Source organism: Micromesistius poutassou (assembly GCF_964030765.1).
Source record: "Micromesistius poutassou genome assembly, chromosome: 13".
Taxonomy (NCBI): domain Eukaryota; kingdom Metazoa; phylum Chordata; class Actinopteri; order Gadiformes; family Gadidae; genus Micromesistius; species Micromesistius poutassou.
The window spans coordinates 683187-705148 of record NC_140283.1 but is presented as its reverse complement, the minus strand read 5'-3'; the positions used below and the strand labels follow the sequence as shown (position 1 = coordinate 705148).

General features: G+C 45.2%; 1 protein-coding gene across 2 annotated transcripts; it reads left to right on the top strand.

Annotated features, from left to right (window-relative positions):
• The first annotated feature begins 2079 nt into the window (after window positions 1–2079).
• Window positions 2080–16419, top strand: bmal2 (basic helix-loop-helix ARNT like 2). Of its 2 annotated transcripts, none has more exons than XM_084477734.1 (17): window positions 2080–2084; window positions 5815–5895; window positions 6007–6084; window positions 6205–6246; window positions 6751–6908; window positions 7518–7597; window positions 7779–7871; window positions 8011–8128; window positions 9507–9656; window positions 11040–11280; window positions 12178–12284; window positions 12792–12942; window positions 13055–13125; window positions 13942–14038; window positions 14269–14374; window positions 14729–14822; window positions 15526–16419. In XM_084477734.1, exons 2-17 carry the CDS (start codon window positions 5819–5821, stop codon window positions 15690–15692), a joined length of 1830 nt encoding a protein of 609 aa, XP_084333860.1. In that variant the 5' UTR covers window positions 2080–2084; window positions 5815–5818; the 3' UTR covers window positions 15693–16419. The 2 variants fall into 2 exon arrangements, with proteins under 2 accessions (XP_084333860.1, XP_084333859.1); XM_084477733.1 differs by lacking the exon at window positions 2080–2084 and adding an exon at window positions 2617–2811.
• The last annotated feature ends 5543 nt before the right edge of the window (window positions 16420–21962 follow it).

Here is a 21962-nt window from a genome sequence, read left to right as displayed (position 1 = left end):
GACGCCTTTTAATAACTGAAATATGTCAACGTGATGCCATGATGACGTCACTGTGGGGGTTAGCATCCCTCACTGATTTCACTGAGGGGGATAGCATCCCTCACTGATTTCACTGAGGGGGATAGCATCCCTCACTGATTTCACTGAGGGGGATAGCATCCCTGGCTGAAACCCTCCTGGCCGCTTTACAGGGCCATTACATATGCAGTGTTTAAAATAATTCTGATACTTGAGATTTAGAAAATGTAAGGATTGACTGGATGTTTGATCATGGAGCTGTTTAATTCTGAGAGTTGGCTATCGACCAAATGGGTTTCAGAATAAGTGTTGAGGGTTTCAGCTCCTTACCAACACTCTTCCTGTCCCATCCCGTCCACAAAGAAGCCAATGTTAGTGTTACTTCCTATAAATATTGCAGGCCTACTAATGACACATAGGGGAGAGTGGGGTGAGTAGTGCCACTTTTTACCCAAAGTGACTTTAAAGTGAGGCCATGACAGTAATGTCTCCAAATGAAATATGTGTATATTTCAGGATGTGGTGCATCCCTGGCAACAATAACTTTGGATCTGAAATAAACTGTTTAGCTTTCAGAAAAAAAGTGGTCTCGTGGCACAACTTGCCCCTGGTGCGGGGTAAGTTGTGCCTTTGGAGAGAATACGTTGGGGTAAATTGTGCCATTGATATATATCTCATAAACTGTATAAAAGCAAGACAAATCCATTAGAAAATGACTAATTTAAGGTTTATTTAAAGTAAATATCCAGGATAATGCTGAACATCCTTTCTTCTACACCAAGAAGAAGACAAGAACACAAGAACAAAATGAGAAAGAAAACAAGAACAAAATTAAATTAAAAATCAGGCCTTAATTGACTGAAAACCACAGATCCGGCTTACTACTTAACATTCCCCTTGTCGATGCTGCAGGGGAATATGAATTTCTCCTAGCTACCTTCTGGCTGTACCACCAAGTTTTTTTGGTGTTGGTAGTTTTCGGAGCACATCACCTCTAGGGATTGTCTTTAAATGTGAAGATGGGCTTTCCATCCACAGACCTCTTACAACTTTGCCTTAGAAATTTTGCACAGATGTCTGCATCATCAACCTTCTCCACCAATCCAACGTAATTATAGGTTGTAGTTTTATCTGCAAAGCTCACAATGACAAAGTCACTGGCAGAAAGATCTTTGACCTGTGGCATGGGTTGGCTCCTTGTATGATGGTACATAAATAAATAAAATAAATACGTCTATAATTGTTCAGACGCAACAATAAAAAAACCTTGATCATAGAAATTTTACTTTGGAAGGCAAAAAAACTTTTTTGAGCTTAAATGTGCAAACCTCTCATTCCATGTGTCTCCCTTCTTTGCAGGATGAGTCAAATGGATGGCTCTTCAAAAATATGTGGTCACATGACCAATTTTTTCTATGGTTTTCTAGAAACAAGGGGTGGCACTACTTCCCCACTGGCACAACTTACCCCACTCTCCCCTATTTTGTGTAACAAGCAAAAACTGATGGTTCTTTTAAAACCATAAGGCCGTTATATTGAGGAAATAACACATTTACAATAACAAATATCAAACAATAATATAATATAAAAGCAGACACATTTTAGGACAGCTACCTATTCAAACAGACACATGTATCGCGTGGTTCTGATGAAAGCAAACAATATGCAGAGGTCAAAGGTCAAGCATCGAACGCTGCTGTGCTGGAGAAACGAGGAGGCGAGTCACTGGGAAACGGCGCCATCTACTGGTTTCACAGGGAAGTGACACACTGGGAAACGGTGCCATCTACTGGTTTCACCGGGAAGTGACACACTGGGAAACGGCGCCGTCTACTGGTTTCACCGGGAAGTGACACACTGGGAAACGGCGCCGTCTACTGGTTTCACCGGGAAGTGACACACTGGGAAACGGCGCCGTCTACTGGTTTCACCGGGAAGTGACACACTGGGAAACGGCGCCGTCTACTGGTTTCACCGGGAAGTGACATTGTAGGTCAACGGGTTCGTTCGTAACAGAGGCGTCCTCACGATATCACAGTCAGCGGCGGGCGGCGGGGACCGAGCAGGTAACCTTTAATCCGGTTCATGCAAACTGCACTTCTGCTGCTATTTCTGCAGTGTGCACACTCATCTCTCATCATTTATTCTATGGTTAGTAAAAGTATCTGCCGTTGAAATGGGCAGGAGTCTGCCGAGATGTGTTGTGGACAGTGTTGCCAGATTGGGCGGCTGCCCAATCGCGGGCGTGTGTGTGTAACTTAAAAGTTATTACGTCAATTCGGTTCATTCAGGTGTTTATTGTGATCACCATTGGTCTATTACATGCCTATGTCGAGTGTTGTGTATTAATGTCATCTCATTGACAGTCAGTGTGTTCTTTACAGACCGTGTGAGGTTTGTGTGTGAGAGAGATGGATGAGAGGTTCCTTGTTTACCACATAACGTCATGGTTAATAACCAGGTTGTTTTGGTGTGTATTCGTGTAGTTGCCATGGCAGAAGTATAGGATTAATCGGTTGTATCGGGCGGGTTGTTGGTTAATTGGGCGGTTTTTAGTCTATAGTTGGGCTGGAAATTGCCAATCGGATCTGGCAACCCTGGCAGTGGAAGTAGGTCAGTAGATCAGTGGAGCAGAGCCTGGAGCCTGGAGCCTGGAGCGGGCTCTGAGACACACGGCCCGGGTCTGAGACACACCACGACTACCCGGACTACCAGCCCCTGGACCGGGTCTGGACCGGGTCTGTATGAGGTGGACCCTGACCACGGTGGGATCCTAGAGGAGAGGAACGGACGGTAATGGTCTTAAGTTCAGCTCGTTAGCTTAGCATAGCGTTAGGGCTGGGGTTAGGGTTCAGCCCGGCCCGCTGTCATGTAACGCGTTCTGTAACTTCATCAGCCGTCATTAAAGTCACAACGTCAGTGAAGCATCACCTCATGCTTTGACTTTACATGATGCCGCGTGATTCTGAAATGAAAAGTGACGACCTTGATATCACTTGATATCACTTTTATTATATTATATTATAACATCAGTAGTCTGCTTTATGATCCACTATTTACCAGTACAGTCTGTATATATACCAGTACAGTCTGCTTTATGATCCACTATATACCAGTACAGTCTGCTGTTTATATACCAGTACAGTCTGCTGTTTATATACCAGTACAGTCTGCTTTATGATCCACTATATACCAGTACAGTCTGCTGTTTATATACCAGTACAGTCTGCTTTATGATCCACTATATACCAGTACAGTCTGCTGTTTATATACCAGTACAGTCTGCTGTTTATATACCAGTACAGTCTGCTTTATGATCCACTATATACCAGTACAGTCTGCTGTTTATATACCAGTACAGTCTGCTGTTTATATACCAGTACAGTCTGCTTTATGATCCACTATATACCAGTACAGTCTGCTGTTTATATACCAGTACAGTCTGCTTTATGATCCACTATATACCAGTACAGTCTGCTGTTTATATACCAGTACAGTCTGCTTTATGATCCACTATATACCAGTACAGTCTGCTGTTTATATACCAGTACAGTCTGCTGTTTATATACCAGTACAGTCTGCTGTTTATATACCAGTACAGTCTGCTTTATGATCCACTATATACCAGTACAGTCTTCTGTTTATATACCAGTACAGTCTGCTGTTTATATACCAGTACAGTCTGCTTTATGATCCACTATATACCAGTACAGTCTGCTGTTTATATACCAGTACAGTCTGCTGTTTATATACCAGTACAGTCTGCTGTTTATATACCAGTACAGTCTGCTTTATGATCCACTATATACCAGTACAGTCTGCTTTATGATCCACTATATACCAGTACAGTCTGCATTATGATCCACTATATACCAGTATAGCCTGCTGTTTATATACCAGTACAGTCTGCTGTTGTTGACACTATACAGTCTATGTTGACTTTGTTGACATGCCTTAAAATGAAAGGCATCATTTAGAGCAGATATGTTTAATAATTAATAGTAGACAGTGCTCAGGATGCCACTGTCACTAGTGCTTGATATATGTTGACTAGGAGTATGGAAACGATAATCTAGTGGTAAGGCTCATAATGCATAATAGGGATGCACCGATTGCCTTTTTCTGGGCCGATTTCCGTTTTTCTTGGAGTTTGACCTGACGATACAGATTTCAGCCGATTCCGATATCAATTTTTTAAACCACTTTACAGCATACAGAAAGATATATTTTAGCATCTTTTCTTTAATAGAACATTTTAACATAGAAATACAATCAGTTCACATCCAATATCCAACTAAAAATAAAAAAATGAATCACTATAAAATAGAACTATATAAATAATGATATAAAAATCAATTGTTGTGATATATTTGAACATGCTGCCATGGAACATAATAACTGACTTTTTTGAACAGATAATCGCTATAAAATAGAATTAAATAATGGTATGGGAAATTCACACACATCTTAAAGTCTAGTAAAAATACAAAAACAATTGTCATGATACATTTGAACATGCTGCCATGGAAAATAATAATTTAACTAACAGTAATGTGTGACTTTTTTGAACAGATAATTGCTATGAAGTAGAACTATAATGGTGTGGGATATTCAATCACATCTTAAAAGTGCAGTTATTGAACAACCATTTGTTTACATCAACTAAAATATATATTGGAAAATTAAAAATGATAAAAATTATTATTTAAAATTATTGGAAAATTTAACTTCTGTATGAAAACCGGCGTAAGAGGTAATGGCAATAAAATAAATATAGCCTGGCAGCATAAAGATATTTCTCAAAACACGGTTAACTTGCCCGTTCATTGTGGGCCAGAGGATTCAGTGTGTTGAGCATTAAAGGTGTTAATCCACTACTCGTAAATCAATGAAGTCATTTTGACCTAGAGAGGTTAGTTTAGTCTGGGTAGAGATTGTGGTCTGTGTGGAGTTGAAGAAGGGTTAAAAGTGTTGGTGTCCGTACCAGGGACACAGTCCACTTGATACTTTGTTTGATCATGTTATAATTACCTTGTGTCATTCCGTTCTATCTCGTATTCAACAGTGTATTCAGTCTTATTTAACCTACAGAAGTGGTTAACATGAACGCACGCCATTTACTGAATATATGTTATATATTCAGTGCATAATTGGCTGTAAAAAAAATCCAATTGTGTTTACACTATATGGCAATAAAATGTACCTTGACCTTGTATAAAACCTGAGAATGAGGTGCAAATGACTGCAGCAGTTGGTCATGTAAGGACTGGTCTTATGTGTAACATGTGGACCAGAAGCTGTTATGGAACAGAGGGCTGGATGGTGGGGTCTGCCTGCCGTGTGGGCGACCTGATCATGTAATTCCTTAGGCCAAACTCCTGTAATAGGAACTCCCAATAGACCTTTAGGGGAGAAAATAGGATTAGAAATCAGGTTGTTGCTGATCCCATGATGGCTATTTGGGTCACTGGGTGAAATGCAAAATATTTTCTTGGAAGAGAGACATAGGTCTATTTGGATCAATTTCTAACTCCACTAATGGTCACCGTTTAGATTTAGGAGCGACAGATGCAATGGTTTTATATGGTTTGGTTTCAAGCTGTTAACATAGTCACCATTAAACCGGTTTGGTGGACAGCAGTCCATTGTATAACACACGTAAACATTGTGAACATGTTAGACGTTGATTATAAAATGTTACAGTTCCGCTGGGCTACTTGTCATGTTTACAAGTGTTTTTCGACCTATGTTTGTGAGCATGTGGTTGAGGGCCGTCTCCACTCTGTCTCTGCCCAGTTCAATGAGCCCCAGTCTGGCTGCTGGCATGTCCTCTAGCATGGAGACGCCAAGGAAGCGCAAGGGCAGCACCGACAACCAGTGAGTAACCTGGAGCGGCCCACAGCCATCACCTGCATGGTTATATCAGGTTGGATTCATATCTGTGATTTGTCGGTGTATTAAAATGGACTCACTGTACTTGTATCGCAGGGACTCCAAATCAGCCTCTATTCCTGATGCGGATATGGAGGATGAAGAAGAGGAAGATGAAGAAGGAGATGAAGAAGGGTAAAGGGGCGTTCGGGGCTGATCAGACATAGTGTGCACTGCTGTGATGTTCAGAACAGTATTGGTAGGGGAGTCTGAGTAGACACTCACTCTTACCACATGAATGATGTTTGTGTGCAGGTTCGACGGAGAGGACCAGAAGGTGAAGATCCAATGCTTCAGGTGTGTGTGCTACAGCTGCCTCATTCCAAACATCGAAAAGCAATCTGTAGGTTTCAGTAGTTCCTACTTGAAAAGACTCCTTCCATTTCTTCTCCTTTCCATTCCATTTTCATTCTTTCAATTCACTTCGGGATTGAATGTGTTGACCCTGCCAGTCTGAAACAGGAGGATACTTTTACCACCTGCCACCTGACCACGCCCACCTCACCTGTTGGGGGAGGGGCGGAGACTATAAAATGTTTATGCGACCTTGGCTCATCCTTTGCACTCTCTGCTGGCACGCTCATGCATGCTGTGCATCTTCACAGTTAACCACACAAACAAATAAAGAATCCAAATCAACTTATAAGGAAATAAAACCCCACTGGTGTTGCATCAAACCCTGCTCTTATTCATCACTCCAAATCACTGTCTTCTGACCTAGACTGTGTTCGCTCATCAAACCTCAGTCCACCCCAACCATTTCACATCAACCTACTTCACTTCCTCTCTCTGCGTCTACAGGGAGCCGCACAGCCAGATCGAGAAGCGCAGGAGAGACAAGATGAACAATCTGATTGACGAGCTGTCGGCCATGATCCCCTCCTGTCACCCCATGTCTCGCCGGCTGGATAAACTCACTGTTCTCCGAATGGCCGTGCAGCATCTCAAGTCTCTCAAAGGTATCCACAAGCATCACACTCTTGGATTAGTTCACAGAAAGTCCTTGTGACTACTCCATTATTTGCCTTTGCACAATTGATGGCTGTGCTATGACCTCCTCTTCGGAGCAGTTGCACTTCCACTGAAGCCAGAGGCGTCGATTCTAGGGGAAAGCAGGCTAGACGTCCCCTTCATTATGAAGAGCACAGCCATTTTAAAAGCAGTTCCTTTTCTTGAGAACTGGGTCCTTTTTTCCGCACGCACACGAGAATGAACAAAGGAAAGCAACACAGCATGCCTGAAAGCCTTACTGCATTATAGGGGCGGGCCCGTCCAAACGGAATGAAGAGGGAACACATCTTAGATGTACGCTTCTCACCTTGATTGTCCAGATGAATTGGGACAACAGTTTTCAATAAGTGGACGTGGAATAAGACCATGATAGCACAATCTAGAAAAGAGGGCTTTGTCTAGCATTGTTTTTATGGAAAGTCACACTGTGCAATGGAGGCTCCCGATTCAGTCTACACATTGGGCCCGTGCCTGTATCTTCTCATGAGAACATCATTGGTCTAGATGAGTGCAGGCTACTTGCTAACTACAATCCTCTTCATCTCTGGTTCCTGCAGGTTCCTCTTCTTCGTTTTCTGAAACTAGCTATAAGCCTTCCTTCCTCCCTGATGAGGAGCTCAAACAGCTTGTGCTCAAGGTACAGGACGTATTTCACACCTTTTACTCTCAGTATTATTTCAGTTCTAAAGAGGAGCTTTGTCCTCCGTATTGATGTGGCTCTTGTGCTGCCTCTGCGGTGTGAAGGGAGGACGTAGCGCCGAGCCCTCTTCTGATTGGCTGTAATGTTCTTGCTCTTCTTTGATGTCTTTTCTCTGCAGGCCGCTGATGGCTTTCTGTTTGTGGTGGGCTGTGACCGGGGAAAGATAGTCTTTGTCTCCGAATCCATCACCAAGATCCTCAACTATAGTCGGGTAACACCTGCACCTAAGTGTGTTCCTTACTGAACCAGCTGTAATGCCATCACCTTGTAGACTCCATAGCTTCACTCATCTGGGAGTTGTGACCCTAAACAGAAGGGAGGGGCTAAAGCGTGGTTGTTGCCCCCTCCAGGCGGAGTTGATTGGCCAGAGTCTGTTTGATTACGTCCATCCTAAAGACATGGGGAAGGTGAAGGAGCAGCTCTCCGCCTCGGACCTGTACCCTCGCGAGCGCCTCATAGACGCTAAGAGTAAGTTGTTCTGGTGTTAGTGCTGGCTCCAGGCTGTGGCTCTGGCTGTGGCTCCAGGCTGTGGCTCTGGCTCTGGCTGTGGCTCCAGGCTGTGGCTCCAGGCTGTGGCTCCAGGCTCTGGCTGTGGCTCCAGGCTGTGGCTCCAGGCTGTGGCTCCAGGCTGTGGCTCCAGGCTCAGGCTCTGGCTCCAGGCTCTGGCTGTGACTCCAGGCTGTGGCTCCAGGCTCTGGCTGTGGCTCCAGGCTCTGGCTCCAGGCTCTGGCTGTGACTCCAGGCTGTGGCTCCAGGCTCTGTCTGTGGCTCCAGGCTGTGGCTCCAGGCTGTGGCTCCAGGCGCTGGCTCCAAGCTGTGGCTCCAGGCTCTGGCTCCAGGCTGTGGCTCCAGGCTGTGGCTCCAGGCTGTGGCTCCATGCTGTGGCTGTGGCTCCAGGCTGTGGCTCCAGGCGCTGGCTGTGGCTCCAGGCTGTGGCTCCAGGCTCTGGCTGTGGCTCCAGGCTGTGGCTCCAGGCTGTGGCTCCATGCTGTGGCTGTGGCTCCAGGCTGTGGCTCCAGGCTGTGGCTCCAGGCGCTGGCTGTGGCTCCAGGCTGTGGCTCCAGGCTCTGGCTGTGGCTCCAGGCTGTGGCTCCAGGCGCTGGCTCCAGGCTGTGGCTCCAGGCTCTGGCTCCAGGCTGTGACTCCAGGCTCTGGCTGTGGCTCCAGGCTGTGGCTCCAGGCTCTGGCTGTGGCTCCAGGCTGTGGCTCCAGGCTCTGGCTGTGGCTCCAGGCTGTGGCTCCAGGCTGTGGCTGTGGCTCCAGGCTGTGGCTCCAGGCTGTGGCTCCAGGCTCTGGCTGTGGCTCCAGGCTGTGGCTCCAGGCTGTGGCTCCATGCTGTGGCTGTGGCTCCAGGCTGTGGCTCCAGGCGCTGGCTGTGGCTCCAGGCTGTGGCTCCAGGCTCTGGCTGTGGCTCCAGGCTGTGGCTCCAGGCTGTGGCTCCATGCTGTGGCTGTGGCTCCAGGCTGTGGCTCCAGGCTGTGGCTCCAGGCGCTGGCTGTGGCTCCAGGCTGTGGCTCCAGGCTCTGGCTGTGGCTCCAGGCTGTGGCTCCAGGCGCTGGCTCCAGGCTGTGGCTCCAGGCTCTGGCTCCAGGCTGTGACTCCAGGCTCTGGCTGTGGCTCCAGGCTGTGGCTCCAGGCTCTGGCTGTGGCTCCAGGCTGTGGCTCCAGGCTCTGGCTGTGGCTCCAGGCTGTGGCTCCAGGCTGTGGCTGTGGCTCCAGGCTGTGGCTCCAGGCTGTGGCTCCAGGCTCTGGCTCCAGGCTGTGGCTCCAGGCTGTGGCTCCAGGCTCTGGCTCCAGTCGCTGGCTCCAGGCTCTCCTGACCCAGGTTTTGGTTGTTCTTCTCCAGCCGGGCTGCAGGTGCCTGCTGACCTTCCAGCCGGCGCCACCAGGCTGGGCTCCGGAGCCCGCCGCTCCTTCTTCTGTCGCATGAAGTACAACAAGGTCTCGGTGAAAGTGGAGGAGAACGAGTTCCAGCCGGGCCTGTCCAAAAGGAAAGGTGGGAGGACTCGTTGTGCGTTTTAATCTGCTCAGGAATATCAATGTGCGAGGCAACACATGCCCAAGTGAGTAGTCTTTAACTCGTTGCCATGAATCCAAAGGAACTCTTTAAATACAGGACCGATTACATTTTCAAAATTATATAAAATCAAAAATATGTCCTCAAATATACTGAGCTTAACGTTGGTCCAGGCAGCCACTGTAGCCACTATTTGATGCCGCTGATATCATAATTAGTAAGTGTTATTATATTATTATTATCACGTGTGTTGATAATAAGTTAAAGCCTGGGCTGTAGTAGCCAGGTTGGGCCAATCACAGCACTTATCTCCTAGGGGGCGGGTTTGATACCATGACTACTGAAGATGACCAAGATGGCCACCGCTGATCTGGAACGTTCTAGTATTTTCTCTCAAACAAAATCAAACAACGGCCCGTGAAGCGTTAGTCGATAAGAGAGCGGCGTTCTGTTCGGTACCAGCACAGCTCAGCTCTACGTGGTGTGTGTGTGTCTCTCTGATTGGTCGCAGGTCTAACCAATCCAGAGGCCTTCCGGTCCGTGCCTGTTCACACATGAACACAGTTTGTGGCCCTCGCTGCTTCTGAATACGTTGGTGTAAATGACAGTTGAACTGTCACTTAAACTGACGCTGCACTAGAGCTCACACAGTCTCACTCTCCCAATACGTGACTTCTGCTGCCTACAACATCTTCAATATGCCGGTCATGTTTGTAGACCGGACAATAGAGAACTACAGAAACAGGTTTGACCTAAGGACGCCAAGGAAGATGTGGACTGGGATAGAGAGGCTGCTGGACATGGAGTCCAGCAGTGTTGTGCAAGTTCACACCTCACATGAACTAGTTCAAAGTTCAGTTCATACAAAAGAAAATGAATAAATTCATGTTCATAGTTCACCAATTCAGCTTTGAACTAGTTCATGTTCAGTACATTAAGTTATTTTAGAAACTGAAGAAAAACTGTGGGAGTGAGTATTCTGTGTTTATCTTTTAAAATGAATCCTCTCCATTACCAGCTGCTCATCACTACAATCTCAGATTGTTGTGGATGTTATTTGTACAACTGTTTCATTCATCACAACTAAGGCATTAACTCTATTTAATAAACATGTCATCTGGACCTAAGCATCAATTCAGAATGTCACAAAATCAAGTTCAAGTTCTTTAGTTAAAAATATGTTAGTTCAGTTCAAACTTCATAGAAAAATGTACTCGTTCAATTAACTAGTTCTTTAGAACTAGTTTATGCACAACACTGGAGTCCAGCAGGCCAGGAGGAGGAAGAGAACACAGGTCCTGACTGCTGGACCACAGGGTTAACAGGAGGAGGATGATGATGATGATGTCCCCTCCCCCCCAGAGAGCCAGCGGTTCTGCACGGTGCACTGCACGGGCTACATGCGCTGCTGGCCCAGCGGCGCCCTGGGGGTGGAGGGAGAGGGGGACAGCCACAAGGAGGGCTCTCCCTTCAGCTGCCTGGTGGCCGTGGGCCGGGTCCACGCCCACGGCCCCCCCCAGGCCAACGGGGGGGTGCAGGTCAAGCCCACCGAGTTCATCACTCGCTACGCCATGGACGGGAAGTTCACCTTTGTGGATCAGAGGTATCGCTGCTGGGGGGATTGTTTACCCTTTATGTGCGGCTGAATTAAGGGTGGGTGGGTGTGTTTTAGGTTTGATGGGTGGGTGTGTTTTAGGTTTGATGGGTGGGTGTGTTTTAGGTTTGATGGGTGGGTGTGTTTTAGGTTTGATGGGTGGGTGTGTTTTAGGTTTGATGGGTGGGTGTGTTTTAGGTTTGATGGGTGGGTGTGTTTTAGGTTTGATGGGTGGGTGTGTTTTAGGTTTGGTGGGAGGGTGTGTTTTAGGATGGATGGGTGGGTGTGTTTTAGGTTTGATGGGTGGGTGTGTTTTAGGTTTGGTGGGAGGGTGTGTTTTAGGATGGATGGGTGGGTGTGTTTTAGGTTTGATGGGTGGGTGTGTTTTAGGTTTGATGGGTGGGTGTGTTTTATGTTTGGTGGGAGGATGGGTGTGGTGGGTGTGTTTTAGGTGTGGTGGGTGGGTGTGTTTTTGGTGTGTGGTGTGTTGGGTGGGTGGGTGTGTTTTGGGTGTGTTTTGGGTGTGGTGGGTGTGTTTTTGGTGTGGTGTGGTGGGTGGGTGTGTGGGTGAAAGACTGTCAGCACATATTAAAAGTAATGTTTTATTTTCTTCTTTCAAATATTGAACTCCTGCAGTGGAAGAACGGGTCCTTTAGAATTTTTTTGAGTAAAGAGATTTTCGAATCATTTAAATCTAATGCCTTTCTTATTATGTCTTCATAATTAAGCTAAAACTATTTCCATCTGGGCATTTTTGAGATTATTTACAACATAATATTTATTTTCATTTCATTTTAAAATGGTAAAGTATAATGATTGTCCTGAACACAATGGTGTGGCAGGCGTCTGGGTGTCGCCATGGTCTGAAGCTCTCCCTTATCTCCTCTCGTGACGCTTCCTCTGCAGGGCCACCACGGTGCTGGGCTATCTGCCCCAGGAGCTCCTCGGGACCTCGTGCTACGAGTACGTCCACCAGGACGACCTCCTCCACCTATCTGAACGCCATAGGGAAGGCAAGCTGTGTGTGTGTGTGTGTGTGTGTGTGTGTGTGTGTGTGTGTGTGTGTGTGTGTGTGTGTGTGTGTGTGTGTGTGTGTGTGTGTGTGTGTGTGTGTGTGTATAAAGGGCTGATTATGGTTCCACGTTCAAGCAACGCAATTACGACGCAGACGTGAACCCTTATGGTTCTGCGTCAGATTTTATTGAGCGGACCAATCACAGCCCTTGTGGCTGCGTCGGACGCAAGGAGGGTCCGCAAGGAGGGTCCGCAAGGACGTAAGGGGTCCATAACCCCCTTGCGTTGCGTGAACATGGGACCATAATCAGCCCTTAAGGCTGGCAGGGTTCTGGCCCGTCCCTGATGGAAGAAAGACGACTAGACCGGAGGCTTGGGTCCAGAGTGCGTCTCTGTGTTTTCCTCTTTCTACCAGGCCCTGATGGAAAGCTCTGTCGCAGTTTTGGAAAACCTGTTTTTCCCAGCTTCTAACCTCGGCATTGCTGTTTCTTTTCTTTCCCCTTTAGTTCTGCGGAGTAAAGAAAAGATCGAAACAAATTGCTATCAGTTCAAAACCAAACATGGCTCCTTTGTCACTCTACAAAGTCAGTGGTTCAGTTTTGTTAATCCCTGGACCAAAGAAGTGGAATACATCGTGTCGACCAACACGGTTTTATTGTAAGTCCTGGTGTACTTTGTTTTCTTCATGGATAACATGAATCATTATTTATATTATTTATATAGGTTTATACTGTTTTAATACTTGTTTGGCCCCTTTGATGCGGAGCAGGCAGGAGCCGGACAGAGCCCGTCAGAGAGGAGCCGGGGCGGACCAGTCCAGTGACTCTAAGGCTTCTGAAGGTGGGGAAACAAAGGCTCTTTAAGAGGTCCTGGGGAGTGGGACCATCTGGTGTCATTCAGGTGACCTCCTCATGTTCCCTATGAGGCCCTTCTTGTCCTTTAACTGTCAGATAGATGGACGGACAGATGGACGCAGAGAGAGAGAGAGAGAGAGAGAGAGAGAGAGAGAGAGAGAGAGAGAGAGAGAGAGAGAGAGAGAGAGAGAGAGAGAGAGAGAGAGAGAGAGAGAGAGAGAGAGAGAGAGAGAGAGAGAGAGAGAGAGAGAGAGAGAGAGAGAGAGAGAGAGAGAGAGAGAGAAAAAACATGCTTGGTGTTGTTTGTTTTGTGTGAAAGTGAATGATAAAAGAGGCGTGAAATCAGCAGAGAAAGGCAGGACAACAGCCAGGGTGCCGGCCCTCCATCACGCCCCTTAGAACCCCACAGTGACCCCCCCCACCACCACCTAGCTGTGTGTGTGTGTGTGTGTGTCCGGTAAATAATTAACTGGGGGAGCTGAAGTCGAGAACACATTAGTGCTGCCAACGTGCAAAAACAACTAAAGGTATTTAGCTACGCATTATAGTATCGATTATATATAAAAACACATTTATGTGTTTTTATGTGAGAGAGAGATAGACGATGATGGCTGTAACAACAGCTTTGGCGTATTCATCTGACAAAATACTCTGTTGTCTCTTAATTTGGGGGCTGTCCAATACAATCTTTACATTGCTATTAATCAAGGTTATTCACAGCATTATAATGTGATTAAGCAGATTGATTTCTTTAATCGATCGACAACCCTATATTATTATTATTTTATTTTATTTTTTTAAGGTGGGATAATGCCGGGGATGTCGTGTAGACCAGGCACCATGGTCTACGCAGGAAGCATCGGAACGCAGATCGCAAATGAACTCTTGGATTACAACAGGTGAACCCAAGAGCACAGATTATTTCCTTCTATTGTTTTTTCCTTGCATTGAATACTTAAGTTAATGGAACTTGCATAATGCACATGGACAGCTAATGGAAGATTAGTTTATACTGCTTATAACGCTTATAATACATAATATATACATCATCTAATGTATACATCATATATACATAATATAATATATACATAATCTATATCATAACGACACGCGACTGCTTCTGCCCCAGGATAAACTCCTCCCCTTCCAGCGGCAAGGCCAGCCCCTTCACCCTGCTGCAGGACGCCTCCCCCCAGGGCCCCGGCCAGGGCCCCCACCAAGGCCCCCGCACTAATGTAACGCACGCACACAAATATACACACACACACACACACACACACACACACACACACACACACACACACATGCAAATACACACACACACATACACACACACACACACACACACACACACACACACACACACACACATACATGCAAATACACACACACACATACATACATGCAAATACACACACGCGCGCAAATACACACATACACGTGCACACGCAAATACACACGCACGCACGCGCGTAAATACGCACACACACACTCAAATACACACACACACAAATACGCACGCCCGCAAATATGCACGCACACACGGACACACACATTCCTCGTGCTCCTTAATGGTGTGGGTTCCTCAGGTGTCGGACGGCGAGGCGACGGACATGGAGGTACCAGGGAGCTCTGAAGACCAGCCAGAGGACACGCCCCTTCCAAGGCAGGCCTCCCCCACGGGTACGTCAGAGAAATGTTCTCCACATAAACAACGCTCGCATCCTCACATCTGCTGCTAATACTAGCTCACAAATGCATGTGAAATAGATATGAAAAAATGACAATAGCTAACCAAGCATTTGTTATGAGCCGTGTTGGGTCAGTTAGGGAGCAGTCCATACACTCTTTTGTTTGATGAGAAACCTTGGTTTCACCTCAGCCACACCACCAACCCGCCAAACATTATCTTCCAATAAAAGGACACTATGTCGTGGTTTGTTCCTGACATATACTGTAAAGGTCTCATGCCATGCCACCAGGTGTGAGTGTGATTAGCCGCTACAAGCCGTTTTGAAAATCGGCCTCTTCTGACATCACAAGTGGGCGTGTCCACCTAGACGTGTGCTGGATAGATCAGTCTACCAGCCTACCCAGTGGACTGGAGCAAACGCTGCTCATCTATCCGTCACACATCTAGGTGGACACGCCCACCTGTGATGTCATAAGGGGCAGATTTCCAAAACGGCTTGTAACGGCCAATCACACCACACCTGGTGGCGCGTCATGGGACCTTTAATGTAATGACCCTCAAGTAGACCGTTTATAAGGATATCTTGAATTCATAGGTCATCTATCGATCTATGGACATCATTTCATTGGCCATGTTTCTAGTGGTGGCTGTTTCATGTCCCTCACCCCCTGCTGTTCCTCCTGGTGTCCTCAGGGGAGAGCCCTCAGCTGGACCTGGGGGGGCCCGGCCTGGGGGCGCCTGGCCTGGGGGGCCCCGGCCTGGGGGGCCTCACCAGCGACGAGGCGGCCATGGCCGTCATCATGAGCCTGTTGGAGACCGACGCCAACCTGGACTTTGGAGAGATGCACTGGTCTCTTTAGAACCGCCTACCTCTCAGGGCGTAGCCATGGAAACGCCCAAGGTCCGATAGGTGTGACCTGGGGAGGAGAGGATTTATTTATTGGATTTAGACGTAAGCTGTGTGATATTCAGGGGACTCTGTTGTGCACCAGGGCAGCATTCATGTCAATAAAAAAAGGGACCACTTCCTGCAACAGGAGGACGCTCTGGAGTGTCCCGGCGGTGTGTGTGGCCGAGGGGCGGACCCTAGAGCCAGACGTCTACCCACGGCCCCTCTCCGTCTGGTCCGACCACATCACTACTAAGGAACACTACACTAATGACATTCTCTTCTTCTCATCTATCGGTCTACACTTGAAAAACGGAGGGGAGGGACCATGCAATTTTTATTCTAAAGCTGCACTGAAATATGTTATTTTAAAGTAAGAAGGTTGGAGGATGTGACAGACAGACTTGTGCAGCCCCCCCACCGCACCCCACAGCCAGCTGCTTGTAAACTACCAGGCTGTTATGGTTGAGCGGTTCTAGAGCTAAAGGCTGTTATGGTTGAGCGGTTCTAGAGCTAAAGGCTGTTATGGTTGTGTGGTTCTAGAGCTAAAGGCTGTTATGGTTGTGTGGTGCTAGAGCTAAAGGCTGTTATGGTTGAGCGGTTCTAGAGCTAAAGGCTGTTATGGTTGAGCGGTTCTAGAGCTAAAGGCTGTTATGGTTGTGTGGTTCTAGAGCTAAAGGCTGTTATGGTTGTGTGGTTCTAGAGCTAAAGGCTGTTATGGTTGAGCGGTTCTAGAGCTAAAGGCTGTTATGGTTGAGCGGTTCTAGAGCTAAAGGCTGTTATGGTTGAGCGGTTCTAGAGCTAAAGGCTGTTATGGTTGTGTGGTTCTAGAGCTATAGGCTGTTATGGTTGAGCGGTTCTAGAGCTAAAGGCTGTTATGGTTGTGTGGTTCTAGAGCTAAAGGCTGTTATGGTTGTGTGGTTCTAGAGCTAAAGGCTTTTATGGTTGTGTGGTTCTAGAGCTAAAGGCTGTTATGGTTGTGTGGTTCTAGAGCTAAAGGCTGTTATGGTTGTGTGGTTCTAGAGCTAAAGGCTGTTATGGTTGTGTGGTGCTAGAGCTAAAGGCTGTTATGGTTGAGTGGTTCTAGAGCTAAAGGCTGTTATGGTTGTGTGGTTCTAGAGCTAAAGGCTGTTATGGTTGTGTGGTTCTAGAGCTAAAGGCTGTTATGGTTGTGTGGTTCTAGAGCTAAAGGCTGTTATGGTTGTGTGGTTCTAGAGCTAAAGGCTGTTATGGTTGTGTGGTGCTAGAGCTAAAGGCTGTTATGGTTGAGTGGTTCTAGAGCTAAAGGCTGTTATGGTTGAGTGGTTCTAGAGCTAAAGGCTGTTATGGTTGTGTGGTTCTAGAGCTAAAGGCTGTTATGGTTGTGTGGTTCTAGAGCTAAAGGCTGTTATGGTTGTGTGGTTCTAGAGCTAAAGGCTGTTATGGTTGAGTGGTTCTACAGCTAAAAACAAGCCACTCTTGAGGGAATGTTCGCTTGTGTAGAGCGTTGTCATTCAGCATGCAGAACTCTGGAGCAAAGACCAGCAGCACAGCCCAGTGCTGAATGTGAAGGGCTGGTAATGCAACTGTTGACCCAGTGTTCTGTGTTACATACTGGGGGAGGAACTCGCCTTGAGCTAATGTTTGATATACACATTGAAAGTAACGTCTAATATAACTATAATAATATAACTCTAAACCCAACACCAGATTCTCAAAGAAGCCAAGACATGCAATATGAGCACAGCATTTTTTGCATTGGAATGCAATCATTATTACTACCAGATTTGCTAAAAATGGCTGAATGATATATATATATATATATACATGTAATTATATATATATATATATATTAACACATTGTTGGATCTGCATCTGAGGACAGAAGCTGGTTACTCAGGGACCAAATGAATCAGAATTTCTTGAAGGAATTCATTCATTTAACCATCCATTACCACATATATTGCCAAAAGATGTATTTTGCTATATTGAGGCTTCTACACAATAGAAATCAACCTTAAATTACTAACACTTGCATTCTTCTTTTTTTTACTTATAGATATTATCAGATAGACCAATTATTTTTTGCTTTAATTTGTTCTTGTATTGGTGTTATATTATGCAGTGAGTCTGACGCATGTCTGGTCTGTGTTCCCAAGCTTGTGGAAAGCCCACGGTTTTGTGAATCTTTGTTTCAGGCTACACTTCACAGGGATATCATATGTTCTACACTTGATGCCCTTTCTCTCTTAATTCTTGCAACAGCGAGTACTGCATGGTTAAAGACAGATTGTGTTGGTTGGATAGCAGGATGCTACTGTAAGCTAGACAGCCACATGTTGGTCAATGTTTAAATTACCAAAGTGATCATTCAACCATCGTCAACAGTTTTAACAGCAAGTTTTGTGTTGGAAATGTCAAATCATTGCTGATTCCAAATATGGTAATAAGTCATCCAGCTTGCAACTGTATTTCAGAGAACTAGATTATATATCCATATTGGATAAATGCTCAAAACAAAACTCCAAACGTAATTGCATAATATCGTTTTATGCACCTGAAGGACTGCACTCTATGGTTTGGGATATGGTCTGGTTTTCACTTAGAGACCACAGCTGAAACGTGTGCTTTTATTTGAGCCTTTGTTCACTGGTTAGGAGATGATTGTGCTCCTGGTATTTAGCACCCAGTGGTCCGGACCTCATCCACTAAACATCACTCACACTAAACATCACTTTCAATACTTCAAAACTCCACTTTAAGGGTTGACATATTTTCTTTATAATTAAATTTTAGATTAAGTCTCTTAACTGGCAAATGTTTTCCAATCTTAAGATAATTTATGACCAGGTAACTAGCCGCTCATTTAAAATGTGTCTTGTATCATACTGTAACCCCCCCTCGGCTCAGATGCTGTCACCTCTCCTGAACCAGTTGGAGGATCACTTGTATGTTCTCCTCGTCTCCATGTGTCTGTGGCTCCGTCAAACAGTTCATAATGATGAAGAGGAAAGGCTTCAGACGGATGGATGGCAAAACACGAGGGCTTCTTGTCTGATGTGCCTTCCTGCATCGCCTTCAGGCAGATGTTTCAGCTATGGCCCCAAAGGTTACAGAACCCTGTTTAGAACAGTGGATACAGGAGTCTTAATTCAAGTTGTCCCTACTTTGATAGTAATCAAACAAATCAGCTCTACTGACATGTTCCAAACAGACACAGGCAGTGGTTTTAAAGGCCTAATGGTTTCTGTCTATCTCCTTGTTGATTTGTTCTTCTGAACTGATGAAGTCCACATAGTTCTGAAGCCTGCATGTGTTTCATCAGAGCCCACAATGTTTTTTTTTTTAAATGGTTTTGGTTATTAAAGGGGACATATTATACCACCAGGTGTGAGTGTGATAAGCCGTTACAAGCTGTTTTGAAAATCAGCCTCTTCTGACATCACAAGTGGGCGTGTCCACCTAGACGTGTGCTGGATGGATCAGTCTACCAGCCTACCCAGTGGACTGGAGCAAACGTTGCTCATCTGGTGGTATTATGCCACCTTTAAATTGTTCTAATGCTTTTGCCAGAATATAATTTGGTATAGGAAGGATATTGAATGTTGTCGTAATGCCCTGGACGGTGTGTATTACATTGCATGAAGCTTCATAACCGTTGTCTTGTTTTGTTTTATGTACTTTGTGCGTAGTTGGGTGGTGGCTGGTGTTTCCATGTTATGTAGTCCATGCTTCACTCACTAAGGGGGATCATCAATATTGAACACTATGACATCCCCAGCTCTCCATGGTTTTGTTCCTTTTGAGATAAGCATTTCAAAATAAACCTTTGGTTTCTTTTCAAGAGATGAAGCAATGATGTTTGTCCATCTTGAGCTTCTGTTTGTACTGTGGGGTTGTGGCAAAGATCTGTCTATTGTCTGTTGTCATGTATTTAGACAAATAGAATCAGTTGGACCCTAGATTCTGGAACAGAGACTTCCCAGTGCTACGGTCTAAAGTAATGGCGTTCAGTCTTGGATTATATCTTCAATCGGAGGAGAGTAGATGTGTGCTGGAGAGTTTGTCTCAATGTGTCAGGATGTCAAGTAATTAATTAAACCTAGCCATCCAGTATGATACAACTAGGAATACAATCCTGTCCAGTTTTGACTCCTTAATTAAACACCATTACCAGCCTGCCCTCAGTCACATCTTAATTAAACACCATTACCAGCCTGCCCTCAGTCACATCTTAATTAAACACCATTACCAGCCTGCCCTCAGTCACATTTCAACCTGATTGTTTTGACTGCGACTGCTTTCCCTGTAATGACGTCTCCAACCAGCTGGTCTACCTTTTTAACTTCATTTACATGAATAATGTTGGGGTTTAATTTGCAGGAAGTTTATACATGAATTTCTAGTTCCCTGATCCCATTGGATGACTTTCAAGGCTCAAGGCAGAATATCAAGAGCAGACTTTCAGAACACTCCACCATCACATGTCCACTACCATGTGAGTCCATGTGATCAATGTTATCATCTCACTGCACTACCACTGACACTATACCATAACACAGTTAGAACCTGTTTAAGTCAAAACCATGCAACACTATTTGTGGCCATATGTTATTTTGCTTGTAGAAGTGTCTTGTATGAAGGAGATGGATTCCACCCAGGTTGGTCTCACAGGAGGAGAGGCTGGTCCTTCTACCACAAGAGATGGAGTCTCTACCTGTGAAGACATGTTGGAGATGATGCTGGTGCTATATTTATGCTATATTTGTGCAGCATGCAGCCGTGAGACAAGACCAGACCAGGACGTAATTATATTTTGGTAAATCTTCAAATAATACATTTTTTATAAAAATAAAAATAAATCATGATAAGCTGTTGGATAGTTTTTCGCCTGTTGTAACAATAGATATATAATAATATATTAATAATGTATCATTTAAATTTAACTTAGTACAGTCCCATTAGTTATAAAGCATACATTTATGATTTGTTGATTAGGATTGACCAACAAGATACTTCTGAGATTTGGCAAAGACAAAAATGGATAGAAAAACAATGTCTGCACATTTCAGTCTTCATGAACTTAATTTGACTGGTGGATTTAACGACAGTGGGCCTTTTAAGACCGGGAAGGGATGCAGAGACAACATTGTCAACACCAGATAATAATGCAGGAATTTGGAATGCCCCTGTATTCTCTGTAGATATTGGGCTGTAATTGTGCACATTCCAGAGCAGGTTAGCTCTTTAGGAATATGCTATGAAAGTGACAAATAACGTAGACCTTCAATCTAAACTCATCAATGCAGCTCTGATTCATTATATTAGCTGTAATAAGCCATTTCACAAGTGCTAAATACTATACGTTATGATTGTAATATTCAGGCCTTTCTGCCACTGGTTTGAAGGCCCTAGATGTATCGTCCTGATAGTGAACGTGTGCTTTGTGCAGGGAGTACAGCAGAGAGTACAGCAGGCACTGGGGCCTGCGGTGGCCCTCCACACAAAGGAGCTGAGCCTCAATGCCGCTGACAGTTCAGATCATGTCCGTCTGCCCCTGTTGTCTCTGGCCGTCCTCTGCCTGGGTGCGCGCGTTAAGAGGCCATGCAGGACGGATCAGAGAGGGGCTGGAATGCGGCCGTGTGAAGGAGGTCTCGGAGAGGGGTCAGGGACCCTCTGGTGGAGCAGAACAACACCACGTGGTTTGGATTCAGGAGCAGCGTGAAGAATGGAGAAGGAGGCCTGGGGTCGCTGAACTCAGAGAGACTCAGCTGTGGCACTCTCTGTTAGTTATTAACTATATAACACATTCTAACCTGTTATTAACTATAGTTAACACATTCTAACCTGTTATTAACTATAGTTAACACATTCTAACCTGTTATTAACTATAGTGAACACATTCTAACCTGTTATTAACTATAGTTAACACATTCTAACCTGTTATTAACTATAGTTAACACATTCTAACCTGTCATTAACTATAGTGAACACATTCTAACCTGTTATTAACTATAGTTAACACATTCTAACCTGTTATTAACTATAGTTAACACATTCTAACCTGTTATTAACTATAGTGAACACATTCTAACCTGTTATTAACTAGTTAACACATTCTAACCTGTTATTAACTATAGTGAACACATTCTAACCTGTTATTAACTATAGTTAACACATTCTAACCTGTTATTAACTATAGTGAACACATTCTAACCTGTTATTAACTATAGAGAACACATTCTAACCTGTTATTAACTAT

Bases quoted from the DNA above. Each gene is read 5' to 3' on its own strand.
- bmal2 (XM_084477734.1), top strand. From the start codon at position 5,819: ATGAGCCCCAGTCTGGCTGCTGGCATGTCCTCTAGCATGGAGACGCCA. The intron at 7,872-8,010 runs GTAACACCTGCA...TGCCCCCTCCAG, and splicing joins AGATCCTCAACTATAGTCGG to GCGGAGTTGATTGGCCAGAG. The intron at 11,281-12,177 runs GTATCGCTGCTG...CTTCCTCTGCAG, and splicing joins TTCACCTTTGTGGATCAGAG to GGCCACCACGGTGCTGGGCT.